General features: G+C 35.9%; 1 protein-coding gene across 1 annotated transcript; it reads left to right on the forward strand.

Moving 5' to 3' along the window:
• The first annotated feature begins 275 nt into the window (after window positions 1-275).
• LOC103939472 (PR5-like receptor kinase) lies at window positions 276-1,232 on the forward strand. The gene has a single exon (XM_018645543.2). It carries the CDS (start codon window positions 291-293, stop codon window positions 1,230-1,232), a length of 942 nt encoding a protein of 313 aa, XP_018501059.2. The 5' UTR covers window positions 276-290.
• Window positions 1,233-17,781: the final 16,549 nt, after the last annotated feature.

Below are 17,781 nucleotides of genomic sequence, written 5' to 3' on the forward strand. Positions count from 1 at the left end.
CATGTGATGAATAACAAATAATATACAAGTTTCTTTAGATTTTTTGTATTTATATGCTTTTCTGTGGTCGAATAATTCATGAAATCATAACTTCAACGATTTTTTAACGTAGGTTTTTCGGTTGGTGTTCCTGGGACCACAGTGCTAATTGTTTGTGTAATATGCTTAACGAGGAAAAGAATGGTAAAGCTCTTCAAGAAATACAAAAGGGAAAGATTTGATGTTGAGGCTTTATAAGGAACTATGGATCACTTACTCTAAACCGGTATAGTTATTCAGATGTGAAGAAAATGACAATCTCCTTCAGAGATACAATAGGTAAAGGAGGCTTTGGCACTGTATACAAAGGAAAACTACCCGACGATGGACGTATTGTTGCAGTGAAAGTCCTTAGCGAGTCCAAAGGTAACGGAGAAGAATTTATCAATGAAGTTGCTAGCATTGGTAGAACTTCCCATGTCAACATAGTCACTCTTTTCGGATTCTGTTACGAAAGGGACAGAAGAGCTTTGATTTACGAATTCATGCCTAACGGATCTCTTGATAGTTTCATACGTAAGCAAGGATCTGATATTGAAAAGTGTCGCTTAGGGTGGAAGACATTATCTGAAATAGCGGTTGGTGTTGCACGTGGACTAGAGTACTTGCACCGCGGTTGCAACACAAGAATTTTGCATTTTGACATAAAGCCGCAAAACATTCTTTTGGACAAAGACTTTTGCCCGAAAATTGCTGATTTCGGTCTTGCCAAACTATGCAAAGCGAAGGAGAGCATTGTGTCGATGTTGGGCACAAGAGGAACTGCAGGATACATCGCACCTGAAGTATTTAGTCGGAGTTTTGGAGGAGTGTCTCACAAGTCTGATGTGTACAGCTACGGAATGCTGGTTCTCGAAGTGGTTGGAGCAAGAAAGAATTTGGATTCTAGAGTGTCTCATACGAGTGAAATGTTTCCGCATTACGTTTATAAAATTCTAGAGCTAGAGAACAGTGAGAATGTTTTTGGGGCTATCAGTGAGGAGGAAAATGAAATAGCAAGAAGGATGGTGTTGATAAGCATGTGGTGCATTCAGACCATTCCTTCTGATCGGCCATCGATGAGCAAAGTGGTGGAGATGTTGGAGGGACCCCTTCAATCCTTGCAAATTGCCCCCAAGCCCTTCTTGTTTTCTCCTACAACAGCTGCAGTAGACTCCACGAGCACATCCCAACAGTCTGATGAAACAAACTAGGGCAACTAGATTTGTTAGCAGCTCTTTGGTAATTAGGAATTCCAGCTGAATTTGAATTGTACGAAAACTTTTCTTTGAGAAATGAAATCTCTTTTCATGTATTATATATGAACAACCTTTTCTTAACACAAAAACCACTTAATAAGGTTAGGGTCTAGCATGATATTTTTTTTATATGTATAACATGTTTCCTTCTAATTCTGCTCAATAAAGTACACTAACTAGCTAGTCGCGATACTTTTCTTCTTAATGTCGGAAGAGGTTCATCTGATCTCCCTCATTCATGATAGATCTAGCTTGAGTTTGACTCCGCTACCGAAACCAACTACACCAAACAGTAATTTCTGTGAACGGAGTGTGATAATAGCAATATAAAAGTTACTAACACAGAAAATGCCAAGTGGCAAATGTATGTGAAGACAAGTGTCATTAATATAGAGGAGGCTTAGAAAGTAAGCTAGGCATTTATAAGGTGTATTTCCTATAAATAGCAAATGTACGGTTTCATTGAAAGGTTAAGGATAATTAAAAACTTTCCTGCTCTCTTTCTCTCTCTCTTTAAACTGTTAACTGCCATACTTTAGCTTAATGTTTTCTTTGCTGCTAAGCTTCCAAGATTGTTATGATGGTATCAAGAGCTTGCGATTCACCTGTGGGATTACGTAGTTCTTGATTTACGAGCTCACGATTTGCTGCAACGTTGTAAGGTTTCTTTGTTCTCAGTCTTGTTCTTACGAAATTTACAATCTTTGCTCTTATCAAGGCCAATTGCCAGGAATTCTGTTTAATTAGTTGTTTGAATCAGTAATTGTTGATCAAGATTTGCTATATAGTGGTTATAAGATGCGTTCACAGTTCAAAGTTGACAGTATTTTGGGGATGTTAACAATTCAGCTTGGTGATACAAATTATTCCAAATGGCATATCAATTTCCATCTATACTCAGGGGATATAAGTTGTTTGATCATTTTGATGGGACTTCAGTGTGTCCTCCAAAATTACTCATTAATACTAATACTAGAGTTACTAAAGAAATCACAGTTGCTTATTAGGATTGGGAACAAACAGATTTGACACTACTTAGTCTTTTAATAGCTACACTGCCAGATGATGCTATTGATCAGGTTCTAGGATGTAGAATAGCTCAAGAAGCTTGGTCTATTCTTGAGGATAGGTATGCTACTGTGTCTAAGTTCAGGATTAACATGTTGAAGACTGAATTCCAGACATTACAAAAAGGGGCAGATACAATTGATAACTACTTATCTCGTCTTAAGTCAATTCGAGATGAACTTATTGCTGCTAGTGAAGCGATTTCAAATAATGACATGATCATTGCTGCACTAGAAGGGTTACCAAGGAAGTATGCGGTTCTAAGAACTGTTATTTTGGCGATGGAGACCACTATTTCTCTTAAAGAGTTTCGAGCACAACTTCTCAATATTGAAAGAGATATAGATAGTCTTGAAAATTATTTGTCTAGTACTATGGCAACAATGTATATGCAAGGCTCCTATTCACATATTGGATATTCTGGTGCTTCTCAGAATGGTTTTGCCGGTTCTTCTTCTCAAAAGGGTTATTCTGGTAATTCTCATAATGGATTTGCAGGCTCATCTCTTCGTCAACCATGTATCGTGAAACAAATCCATCAACAAGAATGTGGAGCCAAAAATAATCAAGAAAATCACAGAGGTAACACGTGGACTTTTGGGTAAAGAAGACAAAATTATCCTTAAGCCATATCACAACCCCATACACATGCAACGGACAATAACGGCTCAATCGAGGTCAAAGGTGATCAAAATGGTATTCTTTTAAACCCTCTCATCACTCCTCATCAAATCCTCACCCACAAGATAACTCCCAATCATCCTTTTCAAATTAGGATTAAGGGAGATGTATTCAATTGAGATTTTGAGGGATTTTAATTCTTTTAATGATCTAAGGGTATTCAATCAGGATTTTAAGTGATTCTTTGAAATTCAATGTGTATTCAATCAAGATTTTAAAATAGTTTATTAAAATCCTTATAAATCCTGGGGTATTCAATTAGAATTTTAGAGAAGTTTATAACATTCCAGGTGTATTCAATTAGAATTAGAATTTAAAGAATTTGGAAAAGTTGAGGAATTTGAGGGAATTTGAGAGATTTTGTAGTATATTTTAAGCATCCACAAATCTCACCTCTCCTCATGAGATTTCGAGGGAATTGAATCAAAATTTTACATGAAATCTCTACAAATCAGTTAAACTCCATAAGAATCCATGGATTTATAAATCTATTAAAATCTCTCAAATTCCCAGTACATCCCCCTAATTGTCAAAATCAATTGATTAATTTCCTAATTAATTGCCAAACTAATTGTAAGATATTATTTTACATAATATCTTGCAATCAATCCCACAAATCAACCAAATGTGGCCGGTCCCAATTCTCCTAATAGGGCTGGCCACACCCCTATATATAGCCACTCATTTTATCCAAAACCTAAGTCCAATTATCTTCTAAAATTCTCCAAATTTCTCTAAACACTTTCTCTCTCAAATTCTAACTTTGGCATCAGAGATTCTTTGGTCAAAGCTGCCCCCCCCCCCACCTCCCTAATTCATCGTGGGCGCGTGAGCCTCTTGGCCTTGACCTAAGATGTTAATTGTTTTGCAAATGCATTTTCGTCCAAGAAGAAGAAGGCGGAAATTTGCATCCACAAAGAACAACCGCCGTTAGTTAATTTGACAAACAAACATAGAGGCGAAGAGGGAAGAAACTAAGGAGGGTCTATTCAATTGAGAATTTGAGGGATTTTAATTCTTTTAATGAATTTAGGGGTATTCAATTAGGATTTTTAGTAATTCTCTAAAATTCAACGTGTATTCAATTATGATTTTAAGGTAGTTTGTTAAAATCCTTAGAAATCCGGGTGTATTCAATTAGGATTTCAAAGAAATTTATGACATTCTACGTGTATTCAATTAGGAATTTATTTTAAAGAATTTTAAAAAGTTGAGGAATTTGAGGGAATTGGAGAGATTTCGTAGTGCAATTTTAAGTATTCACAAATCTCACCTCTCCTCCTGAGATTTCGAGGAAATTGAATAAATTTTGTTTTTCGTGGAATCTCTACAAATCAATTAAACTCCCTTAAACTCCATAGATTTATAAATCGACGGATTTTTGTAGAGTTTAATTGATTTGTTGAGGTTCCATATAAAAAAATTTATTTGATTCCCTCAAAATCTCATGGGGAGAGGTGAGATTTGTGGGTGCTTAAAATATACTATGAAATCTCTTAAGTTTCCTCTAATTCCTCAACTTCTTCAAATTCTTTAAAATCAAAATCTAATTGAATACACCTGGAATGTTATAAACTTCTTAAAAATCCTAATTCAATACACCCGGATTTCCAAGTATTTTAATAAACTATCTGAAAATCTTGATTGAATACAATTTGAATTTCAGAGAATCACATAAAATCCTAATTGAAGACCCTAAATTCATTAAAAGAATTAAAATCCATCAAAATCTCAATTGAATACACCCCCCTAAAAAAGGGTCACGATTTATGAAATTGGGAATTTGACTTACTTCCAATTGCTTCTGAACGTTTCTTGGCGGTCTCTTTGGGCGACGGGGGAGGGCGGTGGCTAGGCATCGTCATGAAATCTTCCTTGATCTCCTTCTTGGTGAGTATCAATGGAAACTTAGGCTTCTCCTCCTCTTTTTTCTTCTCTGAACCTGAACCCGAACCCGAACCCAAAGCCCCTCTCACTAGCCTTGGCGACTTCACGCTATTGTTACCCTCACTCCTCAACGGCGAGTAATTCGCCTTCTCCTCCTTGATTCTCACCCCTTAGCACTGTCATCACCGCCAATTGGAGACTTGCACGCCGATCACAAGTATCAATGTATGTCGGCATCAAAGCTTTCATTTCGGCATGAACAGAGGGTTGAAGATGATATCAATTTATTATTTTTTTTTTTAATTTTTAATATCCGCGTGATGCCCAGTTACTATCCGCTTGGGTGTCACGTCATCAGTTAACGGAGGTTCTGACAGAAAACTTAATGGATGTATGAAATGTTGAAAACCAAGATTGAGATTAACCCTAAATTTAAAGAAAATTTTGACAAATACTTTAGTCAAACTCTATATCAATTTATCCCCACCATGAAAAGTCTTTTAATTATTTGCATTTAATCCTTTGAAGGATAATGCTGCCAGAAAGACTAATTTTTTTTGAACAAAATATTGTGAAACATATAACGTGGTTGTTGATAATTAAATTATGACTTAAGGTATTAGTCGGTTTGCCTCCTAAATTTGTATAGAGATGCCAATTTTCCCCATAAAGTGTTACAAATAGCCAATTTTCCCCCATCATTAGATTTTAAAATTTTCATCCCATTTTCATCCAACCAATTTTTTCATTCTTTTTGCCCCCATACAGCTGTCACGTGTTGTCTGTGTGATCATAATGGATAAAAAATTGGATGAAAATTTTTAAAATCTAGCGTCAAAGGGAAATTAGCTATTTATAAAAGTTCTGGAGGGTAATTGGCTAAAATTAAAGTTTAAGGGGGAAATTGGCTAATGATAAACGTTCAGGGGGTAATCGGCTAAAGTTAAAGTTCAATAGGGGAAATTAATAGCTTTATACAAGTTCTGGGGACAAATCGACAAATATGCCTATTATTTAAGTGTTGATTAACGTGCTCAAGTGTCTTTGAAGGGTAATGCTAGAGATACCAACTTTTTAAACCAAATTTTGTAAACAATATAACGTCGTTTTTTATAATTAGATTATTATTTTAAGCATTGATTAACATACTTATTTTCTTTTAATAATGCATCATATAATTTACAAATTTAATTTAAAAAATTGGTTTACCTAACATATAATTCAATGGTCTACCATTGAAAAGTTGGCGCACCAAAAATTAACAAAAAGAGAGACAAAAATTCATGAGTCGTTCCTTAGTGATTGTGACCTATAATTTCCTAGCGGCAATTGCTGGAGTGCTTCCCTTTTTTCTGCTTTTTACTTGGCCTTGCTTATCCCTAACTCTAAGCCTTCCCCAAAAACATGCATACCCTTCAGTTTTTGCTTCCTGTCGTTTTGCTTACTTCCTTTATTTCAATCAACTTTAAGTTAAGTCTATGTGCAGATAATGAAACATACTCTAACTGCAGCGAAGCCATCAACTGCGGAGGCATCTGGTCAGACGTCGTGAATCCGTTTTGGGGTGTAAACAGACCCTATTACTGTGGTAAACCTGGGTTTGAGGTCCAATACCTAGACAGCGTTCCCGTGTGCAGCATGTGGAATATCGACTACAGAATTCTCGAAATGAATTCGAATAGTAGTCCTTGGACTATTACAATTGCTGGGCAGGACTTTTGGCAAACTATCTGTCCTCCCACTTTTGTTTCCACCAACATCAACTTCTCTCTGTTTGATTATGCTTCCGGGCTTGAAGATGTGACCTTTTACTACGTATGCAGTACAAATACGGGTACTACTATCCCAGGATTTAATTTTAGTTCCCAATCCTGCAGTAATAACATGAGTGGAATCACTAATTCAAATATGACCATCCACGGCGGTCGCGGATTTGATACTAATACGTACGTCGCAAGAAATCCCGGATTTGATCTAGTTGCGATTGGCCTATGTACGTACAGGGTCAATGTTCCGGTTTTTACAACAGCTGTTCTCGCTCTAGAGTCCAATCGAACGACTATCCAAGGCGCGATGGATGGGGGTTTTGAATTGGAGATTAAGATTGATGATGGTCAATTCAACAGTTGTGAGGTATCAGGAGGAATGTGCGGGCTTAACACTACTAGTGGTGGATTCACTACAAAAAAAGAAAAGAGCATTGCACACAATAAATTATTTGTGCCCTTTGAGGCCAAAGAGCACCATTATATGTGCCTATAGACCAATGGCAACAGTGCAACAACTATTATATTGTCTGTGCCCTTTAGAGCAACTCTACCGTAGGTGGATGCTCAGGGGACAGGCCAGAGAAAAGGAGCTCGAGGCCCTGTGGACCGGCTCCAACGTGAAAGAGCCCGAGTGGAGGTGGAGGCCTGGGTTCCGGGCCAGTGAAGAATTGCCTAGCCCGAGAGCCCGAGTGGATGTGACGCTAGGGCTGACGTCAGGCCTTTTTTTATTTTTTTCTGTCAGGACGCGTGCACCCCACTCCCGCGTGGGGGCGCGTCGCCGACACAAATTCAGAAAAATCAGTCACTTTTTCAGTTACCGTTGGGAAGCCACGTGGCTTCCCACGGTTCGTTCGATCTCAACGGCTGGCTTCCCACGGTCCGTTGGATCTCAACGGCTCTTTAACTTGGACGGTTCGATCTCAACGGTAAAAAAAATGAAAAAAGTCTTATTTAATATCTACTGTTCGATCTGAGATCAACAGTCAATATTAATATGCTTTATAAATAAATAAATAAAAGAAAAAATAGTTTTAAAATTAAGAAAAGTTACTGTTGTGACATGTGGCACAATCTGGAGTGTTAGAATTCAAATTTTTTTATATCCAACGGCAGAGATTAATTAGTTGAATAAAAATAAAAAAAAATTGTAAAAAAATTGTAAAAAATCCGAAAAAAAATCTGAAATTGTTTTTAAAAAAATTGTTTTTACTTTTCTATAAATACATTCTCATTATCATCTACCTTACACCACAATTTCATATTTTCTCAACTACTTTCAATCACATTCCTTTCTTTCTCTCAAACTTTCAATCATTTTTTTTCAACAAAATGACTACTGATGCAGGTACGAATTGGTCGCTTCTTGAAGATGTTGCGTTGTGTACTAGCTGGCTTGAAGTTACTCATAGTTCGCTTACGGATAATGAGATGCAGTTGCGAGAAATGTGGAGTCTTATCCATACCAATTATCTTGAGAAATTTGGTGGGAAAAGAACCAAAAAATCGATGTCTAGTCGTTGAAAATTACTTAGTCAATCGTTTAGTACGTGGAGAGACGCATTGGCACAAGCTAGTAGTAATATTCGAAGTGGGGAAAATTACTCGGATCAAGTAACAATATATTATTTATTTGTTTGTACTATACCCAAATTTACATTATAATTATTTGTTCGTATTATTTATTTTTTACCTACTTACATTATAATTATTTGTTTGTATTATTTATTTGTTACCTACTTACATTATAATTATTTGTTTGTATTATTTATTTGTTACCTATTTTCATTATAATTATTTCTTCTCCCGCATTGTGTAGGAACTTCAAGCACAAGCTTGGTACAGTGCCAAAACCAAAAGCAAAAATAAATCATTCAACCAGTGGGAATGTTGGAATATTGTCAAAGATTGTCCTAAATTTAGAGTTGTGCCTGTCGGTCCAGAAGTTTTTATGAACAACACCCCTTTACACTCTACACCCGATCATGTCTCGCATGTTCATGAAGATAATGTAGAAGAAGTGCCTGAAACTCCCCTCCCTGAACAAGCGTCGGGTTTGACCCGTTATCCAATTAGGCCTCAAGGTAAGAAGGCTTCAAAGAGAAAAGGGAGCGCTTCCAAGAATGATTATGCAAAGTTCATGGAAGAACTTACTCGCCAAGGTGAATTGACTTTGGCGAAGGAAATGGCGAAATATGAGGCTGATAAGGCTAGAGAGGACGCAAAAACTGCAGCTATTGAGAGATAATTTCAGGCTAATGAGAGAGAAAGAGAGCTACTTAGGCAAGAAAAAGAATATGTTAGAGAAGAAAGACGAGCTCAACGAGATCGTGAGATTATGATCACGCCTTTAGAAGGGAAGTCTCCAAATTCTAAATTTTTTTGGAAGTCAAAGAAAGCGGACATGGTGCGAATGAGGCGTTCAAGAGAAGCGAGAGCAAACCAAGATGGTCCTAGCACCACAAGAGAAGATCATCCTAGCACCACAAATTTGTTAAGTGATGATGAATAGAGTAGTTTTTGTAATCGGAGCCCATAATTTCCAATCACTTTAGGGTTGTAATTTATTATTTATTGAATATAGTACTTTATGTTGTTTCCAATTTATTGAATATTTATTCAAATGAATTTGGTAAGTTATTTATACTAAGAGAATATTTATTCAAATGACAAAAATACACCAAATAAAATTACATAAGCATACCGAATAATAAAAAACCCACTAAAGCTAAACTAAAAAAATTATATAAACATACCAAATAATAAAACACACCAATTAAAATTACATAAACATATCAAATAATAAAACACACCAAATAAAATAACATAAACATACCAAATTCAAAAAAAACACACTAAATGAACTTAATTATCTTCAGCTTGTTTCAATGCCCACTGGTGCTCTATCAAGTCAATTTGTCGGGCATTGTGCATGTCTGGCATTTGAAATGCAGTATATCGTTGAATGAACCTTTCATTGTAACGTCCATCCCTTTGTAATGACTCATGTTGCATGGGCTCATCGGTGGCATCATGAGCACAATATATACATGTTCTTGAATTGTTCATCGTGTCTGGCTAATATTCATCAACGGCTTCATAATCGTACTCATCTTCCACAATCATGTTGTGAAGAATGATGCACGTCATCATGATGGATCGAAGCGACTCTACATCAAACAATCTGGCAGCACCTCTGACGATCGCCCAGCGAGCTTGGAAGATACCGAAACAACGCTCCACATCCTTCATGCACCCTTCTTGACAGCTTGCAAAGTGTTTTTCCTTTGCACTTCATGGACATGACATTGTTTTGACAAATGTTGACCACCTTGGGTAAATGCCGTTAGCTAAGTAATATGGCCCGTCGTACATACGTCCGTTGACCTCATACGTGACTTTTGGTGCCTTTCCTTGCAGGACATCGTTGAACACTGGGGATTGGGCAAGGACGTTGATGTCATTTTGAGCTCCCAAAATCCCGAAAAAGGCGTGCCAAATCCATGTATCAAAAGATGTCACCGCCTCCAAAATGATACTTTTTGCTCATTTTCTGTCCCCATAAACGCCTTGCCATGCACTTGGACAATTTTTCCACGTCCAGTGCATACAATCAATGCTTCCAATCATCCCAAGAAAACCATACATCTCGGCCTTCTTCAAAAGCCATTCCAAGTCCATGTTTGTTGGTTTCTGGAGGTACTCTGCGGTGTAGATAGATTTGATTGCTCCGCAAAACCTCATCAGAGACTCAAGAATGGTTGATTTCCTCATCCTCGTTATCTCATCCACTTGGTTTGCAGATACTCCATATGCAAGCATCCGCAAGGCAACAGTAATTTTTTGCTGAGGAAGGAGACCTATAGCACCAAAAACATCATTCTTTTGCACAAAGTAAGAATCATGGTTGCAAACAGCAATCATGATTTTGTTGAACAAATGTTGTTCCATTCTAAAACGACGTCTAAAGTACGTATCAGGGAATGCACTATTAGGGACAAAATAATCGTCCAAGAGTTCCATACCTCGTTGTTGCCTGCTTCTATCAAGGTTTCCGAAATGGCTGGACCCGCAGATTTGAGCCACAACTTGGATGACTCGACGGGAATGTGAGGCTCTGCCCATTCTTACTTCGTTATCTCTCCTTCTACGCTCCTCATCCTCTTCCCTCTTATTTTTTGCCACCTCGAGATTGAATATTCCTTTTGATTGGTTAAACAATTCTTCCTCTTCTTGATCGAGTTCCCACATCATCCTTGAGGAAGAAGAAGACATTGTAAGAAAGAAGCAGAAATTATGAATAATGATACAGATTTTTGTGAAGAAGGAAGTAGAAACTATGAATAATGATAGAGATCTTGAGAAAATTAGGTGTGAGATTTGTGAGGATGGATGGTGGATTATATGAAGGATTCAGAAAGGATTAGGTTGTAGATAATGCCACGTGGCATGCCATCATTCGTTAAAAATCTGATGGAAATCTATCCTCAAAGATTGTAAACCAACTATGACACATGGCACGACGTGATTAATTGCTAATCTCATCAGAAATCCATCACCAATAATTGTATTTTCAGATAATGACATGTGGCAAGCCGGCATTCGTTAAAAATCTGATGGAAATCTATCATCAAAGATTGTAAACAGATTATGACACATGACGCGTCGTGATTGGTTAATAATCTTATCAGAAATCCATCACCAATAATTGTATTTTCGGATAATGGCATATGGCGCAACGAGTACGATTAAAAATCTTATCGGAAATTCATCCCCAATAATTTTCTTTTCGGATTTTATGACAAGTGACGCAACGAGAACGATTAAAAATTTTATCCGAAATTACAAATAAAATTATTTTGTATTATTTAATAATACTTCAGATAATGACACGTGGCGCAATGAGAACGATTAAAAGTCTTATCCGAAATTACAATTAAAATTATTTTATATTATTTTATAAATAAAAAAAATATTAATATTTTATTGCCTATTACCAAAGTTATTGAAGTGTAACAGTGAAGATGCAAAAAGCGATTACTGTTCATTAATGGCAGTTACTGTTCACTAGGTAGATTGAATAGTGAATAGCTTGGGAGAATGACTCCAACATTAGAATTGCTCTTATAGACGGCACCTTTGACGAAAGGGCACAATATGACTTTTTGTGCTCAAACAGTTCAGCACAAAAATAGATGTCTTTTTGTGCCTACATTCTAACCGTCTGTCAGACAATCTTACACCCACCTGCCGGGCACTTTTTTGAAATTGTGCCTAATAATCTGTATTTAAAAATAAATCAAAAATCAAAATAGGCTACAAACTGAAATTTAAGCAAAACAAAAGATTAAAAATTTCATAAAATGAAAACCAACGGCTTCAGCTGTTAGAATGAACCAAACAGTAAAAGTGGAATATCGTTAATGAAAGTATACACGTATTCCTCATAAAAAAAGACATGTGTACTCCAGCTAGGCAAAACTGATCTATCCAACAGAACTTAAGCAATCCATGCATCTCTACATATAGCCAGGCAAAACTGATTTCACCTCTTTTTTCCAACTTGGTGGATAATGCAATCATCTTCCTGAAATCCAAACCAAAGGGAAAATGAAAATAAATTGTTAAGGACCTATTTCCAGTGATGTTCAAGGACCAAAACTTTCAATCGGCATTGAGAACTCACAAGCACTGACGCATTGCTACTTTGTTATACTAAATAACAACGAACAAAACATGCAACTTAAATGAGCAGTTTAACCATCATTACTAGCAAACAAGATGTACAAAACAATACAAGTTTGGACAATCATTTAGCTTAGGTCAAATGCAGTGAGATAAATCTCAATGTTATGACATTAATTTTTAAGAAAGATAGCAAATGCTAAAAGCCTTGTAGGATCTGCAAAGCAGAGTCTAATAAATAAGTATTTTGAAATCTAACGTTGCTTATATTCCCCAGTTTTGCATCTCATCCAATCTTTGCTCCACAAACGAACTAATCTGGATGATATGTGTGGTATTTGGACCCCTTGAATCCATGGGACCTTACAATGTGGGAACCCAACTGATTTTTTAGCAAAAGAAATGTCATTTCAAGGGGCATATGGAATGTGTCTCCCACCATTTCAATGACTTTTTTTAATATTATCTTTTACATCTCTCCTCTCGCTTCATGAATTTCATTTACAAATTTATCATTAACTAAGGCCTTTAGCATCATGCCCTTTTTTTTAGTAATCAGATATTACAATTTTACACTTGCTTAAATGATGAGTTTTATTATAGTACTTATAGTTATCTAAACCTACCACATGATGACTCATACTTTTGCCTAAAATCTGATAAGACTGCCTTAATATGTAAACTTGAGTGGAAGATTTCTGTAAAGTGAACTCACACATTTATCTTTTGTAGATGAAGGAATGAATGGAAGAAGATAACCAACTTCTGCACTACCTGTATGATTTGTTCATGTGATTGATCATGGGTAGTTTAGCTAGATCACAAAACTCAATCCATCGGAGTGACACTGGATTACAGTTTAGGCCTCCCCTTACACCCTCTGTCACAAGCTGGATGCTTGCATATGAACCTTTGCCTCATTGACTCCATGGGACCTCACATTGTGGGAGCCCAACTGAGTTTTTGGCATCTTTCATTAACTAGAAAATTAAAGAAAACAAAAAGCAAAAAAGAAAAGAAAAACACTGTAATTATCCTGTAATCGTATCTTAATCTCACTGGCATTTCAAATTAAGGCAAAAAAAAAAGTTGACAACCACCTGAGTCAACGAAATATCCTGTAATCATACGACAGGTACCGTTTGGTACGTGGGACGGGACGGAACAGTGTGGGACAAGGAATTCCGTCCCACGTTTGGTGCGCCTAAAACGGGTGGAACAAGCTGTTCCATGGAATGAGTTTTTGGTGAATTTACGTTCCACCTCACCCCCCTGGAACGATTCGTTCCACATCCGTGGAACACAAAATTATAACCTCTTCGTCTCCTTCTTCTTCCTCCTCGTTTCCATCCAAGGACATCTTTGCTTCCGCTCCGTTCCGTTCCGTTCCGTTCCGTCCTGTCTCATTCCGTTCCGTCTCGTCCTGTCTGCATACCAAACGATTCCACATGGAACTGAATTTAAATAATTAAATTAAATTCAACATTTTGGCTTGATTGATATTGGTTGAATATTTCCCATCTTTCTTTCCCGGGGAAACAAAAGCGACTACATGGAATTCTATTTTATTTATTTTCCTTCATCTTCTAGGCAACCAAAACAGAAAACTTAAAACAAAAAATGCCAGAAAAGTTGATGAAACAAACTACAATAAGCTATAAACATTAAAAATTAAATGACCAATTTAAGACAAGAATATTACATGCGACTAAACTTTGAAATTCCGAGCAGTCTCCAAGCGAGTAAACTTTGACATGCATACAGAAGGGAATTAAAATTCAAAATCTAAAATGGATCCCAAAACTGAAAGTTTTTATTTTAGAAAAGAACTTACACTGGAGGACAGCCCACTAAGAGATGATCATCTTTACCTCTAGGGTCGAGGTCCAATTCTACCAGGCTTGGCTGAAAACTGGCCAAACAATCTGCGGTCACCGTTTCTTAGATTTGAAATTGAGGAAATCCGGCTATGAATTTGTAGAAATTAACTTGGCGGTTGGAAAAAGGACAGAAAAAGGATTCTGGAGGTATAATTTGACGGTCGTTGGTGATCGGGGGACCGCAAGTAAATCTAAAGGATAAAAAAATAATATTTATTTAAATATATTAAATTAGAGGGCACAAAACCCTTTTATTGTGTGTTTGTAAATTAATAAAATAATATCTATCTCTGACATTATAAGGACACATGCAAGTTGGACACCAAATTTTGTGTTCAAATTTTAGTAGGCACAAATACATGGCACAAACTAATATTTTTTTTGTTAGAGGGTACAATTGAGATATTTGGGTGTTTAATGGACCTTATAAAGCACAATTATGTATTTGTGCTCAATGAAAATGAAAAGGGCACAAATCAATTGTGTTCTTAGCCCATTTTTCTTGTAGTGATTCAGTTGCTTTTGCCATGATCAGGATAACGCAAATGCAGCTACATGCAAATCAACTTCAACTGAGTCATCAGGTACATTATGTATGCCTTTAAAATTTAAATAAAAGTCCGTTGAATTAATCCAGGGGACTAATGGTACCTTATTTTAGGGTTGTAGAATATGCATATATATATATCTCATTGCAGCCGATTAGCTACAAGGAACCAAGCATGCATTAGATTATTTGCGTTGATAAAATTAGATGGAGTTATTAACCACATTGAAAAAGGTATGAAACTATCCAAATTACAATAAAAACGAGGAGAAGAAGATAAGGTTTAGAAGGAAGGAAAGCTTGTATTAATATCTTCTAACTTGAACTGATTAGAAAAAATTGAGTGAGAGTTTACAATTTAATTATACTAGCCTATAAAAAATAACTAACTCTACAACCTTCTAACAAACTTTTCTAATAGCTTTCATTAGCTAGACCAATCTCCACCGTTCAATTATAAAGTAATCCTCATCATGCATCTGTCAATCAGAGTAACCCATAATTAAAAGGGTGCATTTTTACTCACAACCCTCAAGTGGTGGTAATGCATATCACCCTCATGCGGTGGTAATGCTCACCATCATGCTAATTATTCTAGGAAAACTAACGACAAGTCCAAAAAAACTTTTCTTTTAATGAAAAGCTCTTTTTAAAGATATAGTGAATAGTACCAGGAAAAGATATAAATGTGGTTTTTCGTTAAAAGTGAACAGTATCGGAAGCGTTTTGTTAAACCTCCCGATTATTATTGGATGAGTTTAAATGTTTTGATTTGTGTCTACCTGTTACACATCTTTAAAATTTAAACCAATCTAACATGATAAATAAGATGGTGAACATTACCGATCATCATTTGAGGATGATGAGAAAAAATATTTTCCAATTAAAAAGCGTATAAATTTGAACTTTTATTACCTATCCAGAGCTCCACCCATTCCAAGAAACTGAGGTTTTGTGCGTTTTGTCATGATACTGATAAAAGTATTTTAACAATATTTCTTTAGTGGAAGTTGAACGATATATGTCAAGTTTGAGTTGCTCTTATAATACTTATGTTTCTTGGCAGACGCGTTTGGAATAGTCTAATTACCCTGAATATATATGTTAAAATAAAGTGTGTATTTTCTGTAGAAATTACAAGCCCAAATGTGCATTGACTGCCTAGCACTCTTGTAAAGTCTTACATTTAAAGTGTAATGCTAGGAAGATGAAATTTATAAATAAATGGTGAATCATCAATAAGAATGAATACGTTTATTAACGCTTAAGTAATAAATCAATCATCAATTTCCATATCTTTTAGTTTCTAAAATTTTGTCTAAAAATTTAGTCTCTTTAACATTATCCAAATGTAAAACAAAAATATTATTCTTATCATCGACCTTACCTTTATTAAAGAAATGATATAAAAGATAGTATAAATAGATAATAAATATAACACTACTCAACCTAAAATATCAAACATAACAACTCACCAACATGGTGGGCCTTAACAACTCACAAACTTAAAGTCTCCCTAATCTGTCCCGTCGATATACATGAGAAATTGATGAAGATGATTTGCACCTTCACCCTCTGCATTTTTCCAAATTTGAGTTCAGTTGAACTGCAGCGGTGACATCCAATAATCCATTAATACTTCCACCATAGATTCAAACCTTGTTGAATAATATGCTTCAAATGTCCAAGTTTGGGTTGGGGTATCCAACAACGTCATCTGTGAAGTCAGATGAGACCAAAGTACCGATAGTCTAATAGACGACTTGATTGGACACGAGACTCAGGTTTTTTCTCCAGTGGTACCTTTGATTGTTGGCCCACTCTATTTCCTTTCTCGTATATTTTTTAGAAAAATTAATGAAAAAAATTTGATAACTTTAAATTTTAACGATAAGAATAAAATAAAGGGTAAAATAAATAGTATTAGGATTGACTTTTTAATGTAAAAATATGGTTTTTCGTTAAAGTGAACAATATTGTGAGCTTTTCGTTAAAACTCTCATATTTGTCCTATATTTTTTTAGAAAAACTAATGAAAAGGGTTTGAAAATTTTGAGTTTTAACGATAACGATAAAATAAAAGGTAAAATAAATAATACCAGGATTGACTTTTTAGTGTTAAAATATGATTTTTTATTAAAATAAATAATACCGTGAGTTTTTCGTTAAAACTCTCATATTTTTTCCTCTCTTGACCACTGGAAGTTAACTAAATTAAGCCTCATCATAAACCTAAATCTACGATACTGCTTTGCTTTGTCATATTTCCCTATTAGAACACTAAGTCTATTTTTTCTTATATAATGCATCAGTGAATGCATTAAATGCTTGGGTTACAAGTTTATTGTAAGTACTAATTAGGATCTTAGTTCAAAAGACTATCCCAATATGCTATGAGTCCACGAAGAAATTGAGGCCTCATCATTAAAGTAATTGGTAATATGGGGAGTAGCTCAACCTCTTATAAGTCCATGCAAGATCCTTCCTTCCATCAATATGAGACTCATTCTCAACATGCTCCCTCATGTGTGGTGAATTTTCAAGTTTAACACGTGGACAATACAACGGGGTGAAGTGGAGTGCGTGAGGCCGTTTGACTTCACACGTGGAACAACCTACTTTGAAACCATGAAGAAAGTTAGGGTTCTACCATAAAGTCAATTCTTTATATGGTATCAGAGCAAGTTGTCCCACATGTGAAGCCAAATTGCCACACGTCATCCCGTTGTTTTGTCCACGTGTTAGACTTGAAAATACCCCACACGTGAGGGGGCGTGTTGAGAATTAATCCTACATTGATGAGTGGAGGGACCTTGCATAAACTTATAAGAGGTTGTGGTACTCTCTATATTACCAATTAGTTTTACAGAGGAACCCAACTTTCTTCACTATACATCTCGTCAATTTAATAAATTTTGTCAAATGACTCTAACCTACATTTGATATATGTTTGCAAGATACAATACTTATCATCGCTTAACCTTGATCTG

This window comes from the organism of the source record quoted next, unplaced genomic scaffold (assembly GCF_019419815.1).
Source record: "Pyrus x bretschneideri cultivar Hongxiangsu unplaced genomic scaffold, Pyrus_bretschneideri_v1 Contig3, whole genome shotgun sequence".
In the NCBI taxonomy this organism is placed as follows: domain Eukaryota; kingdom Viridiplantae; phylum Streptophyta; class Magnoliopsida; order Rosales; family Rosaceae; genus Pyrus; species Pyrus x bretschneideri.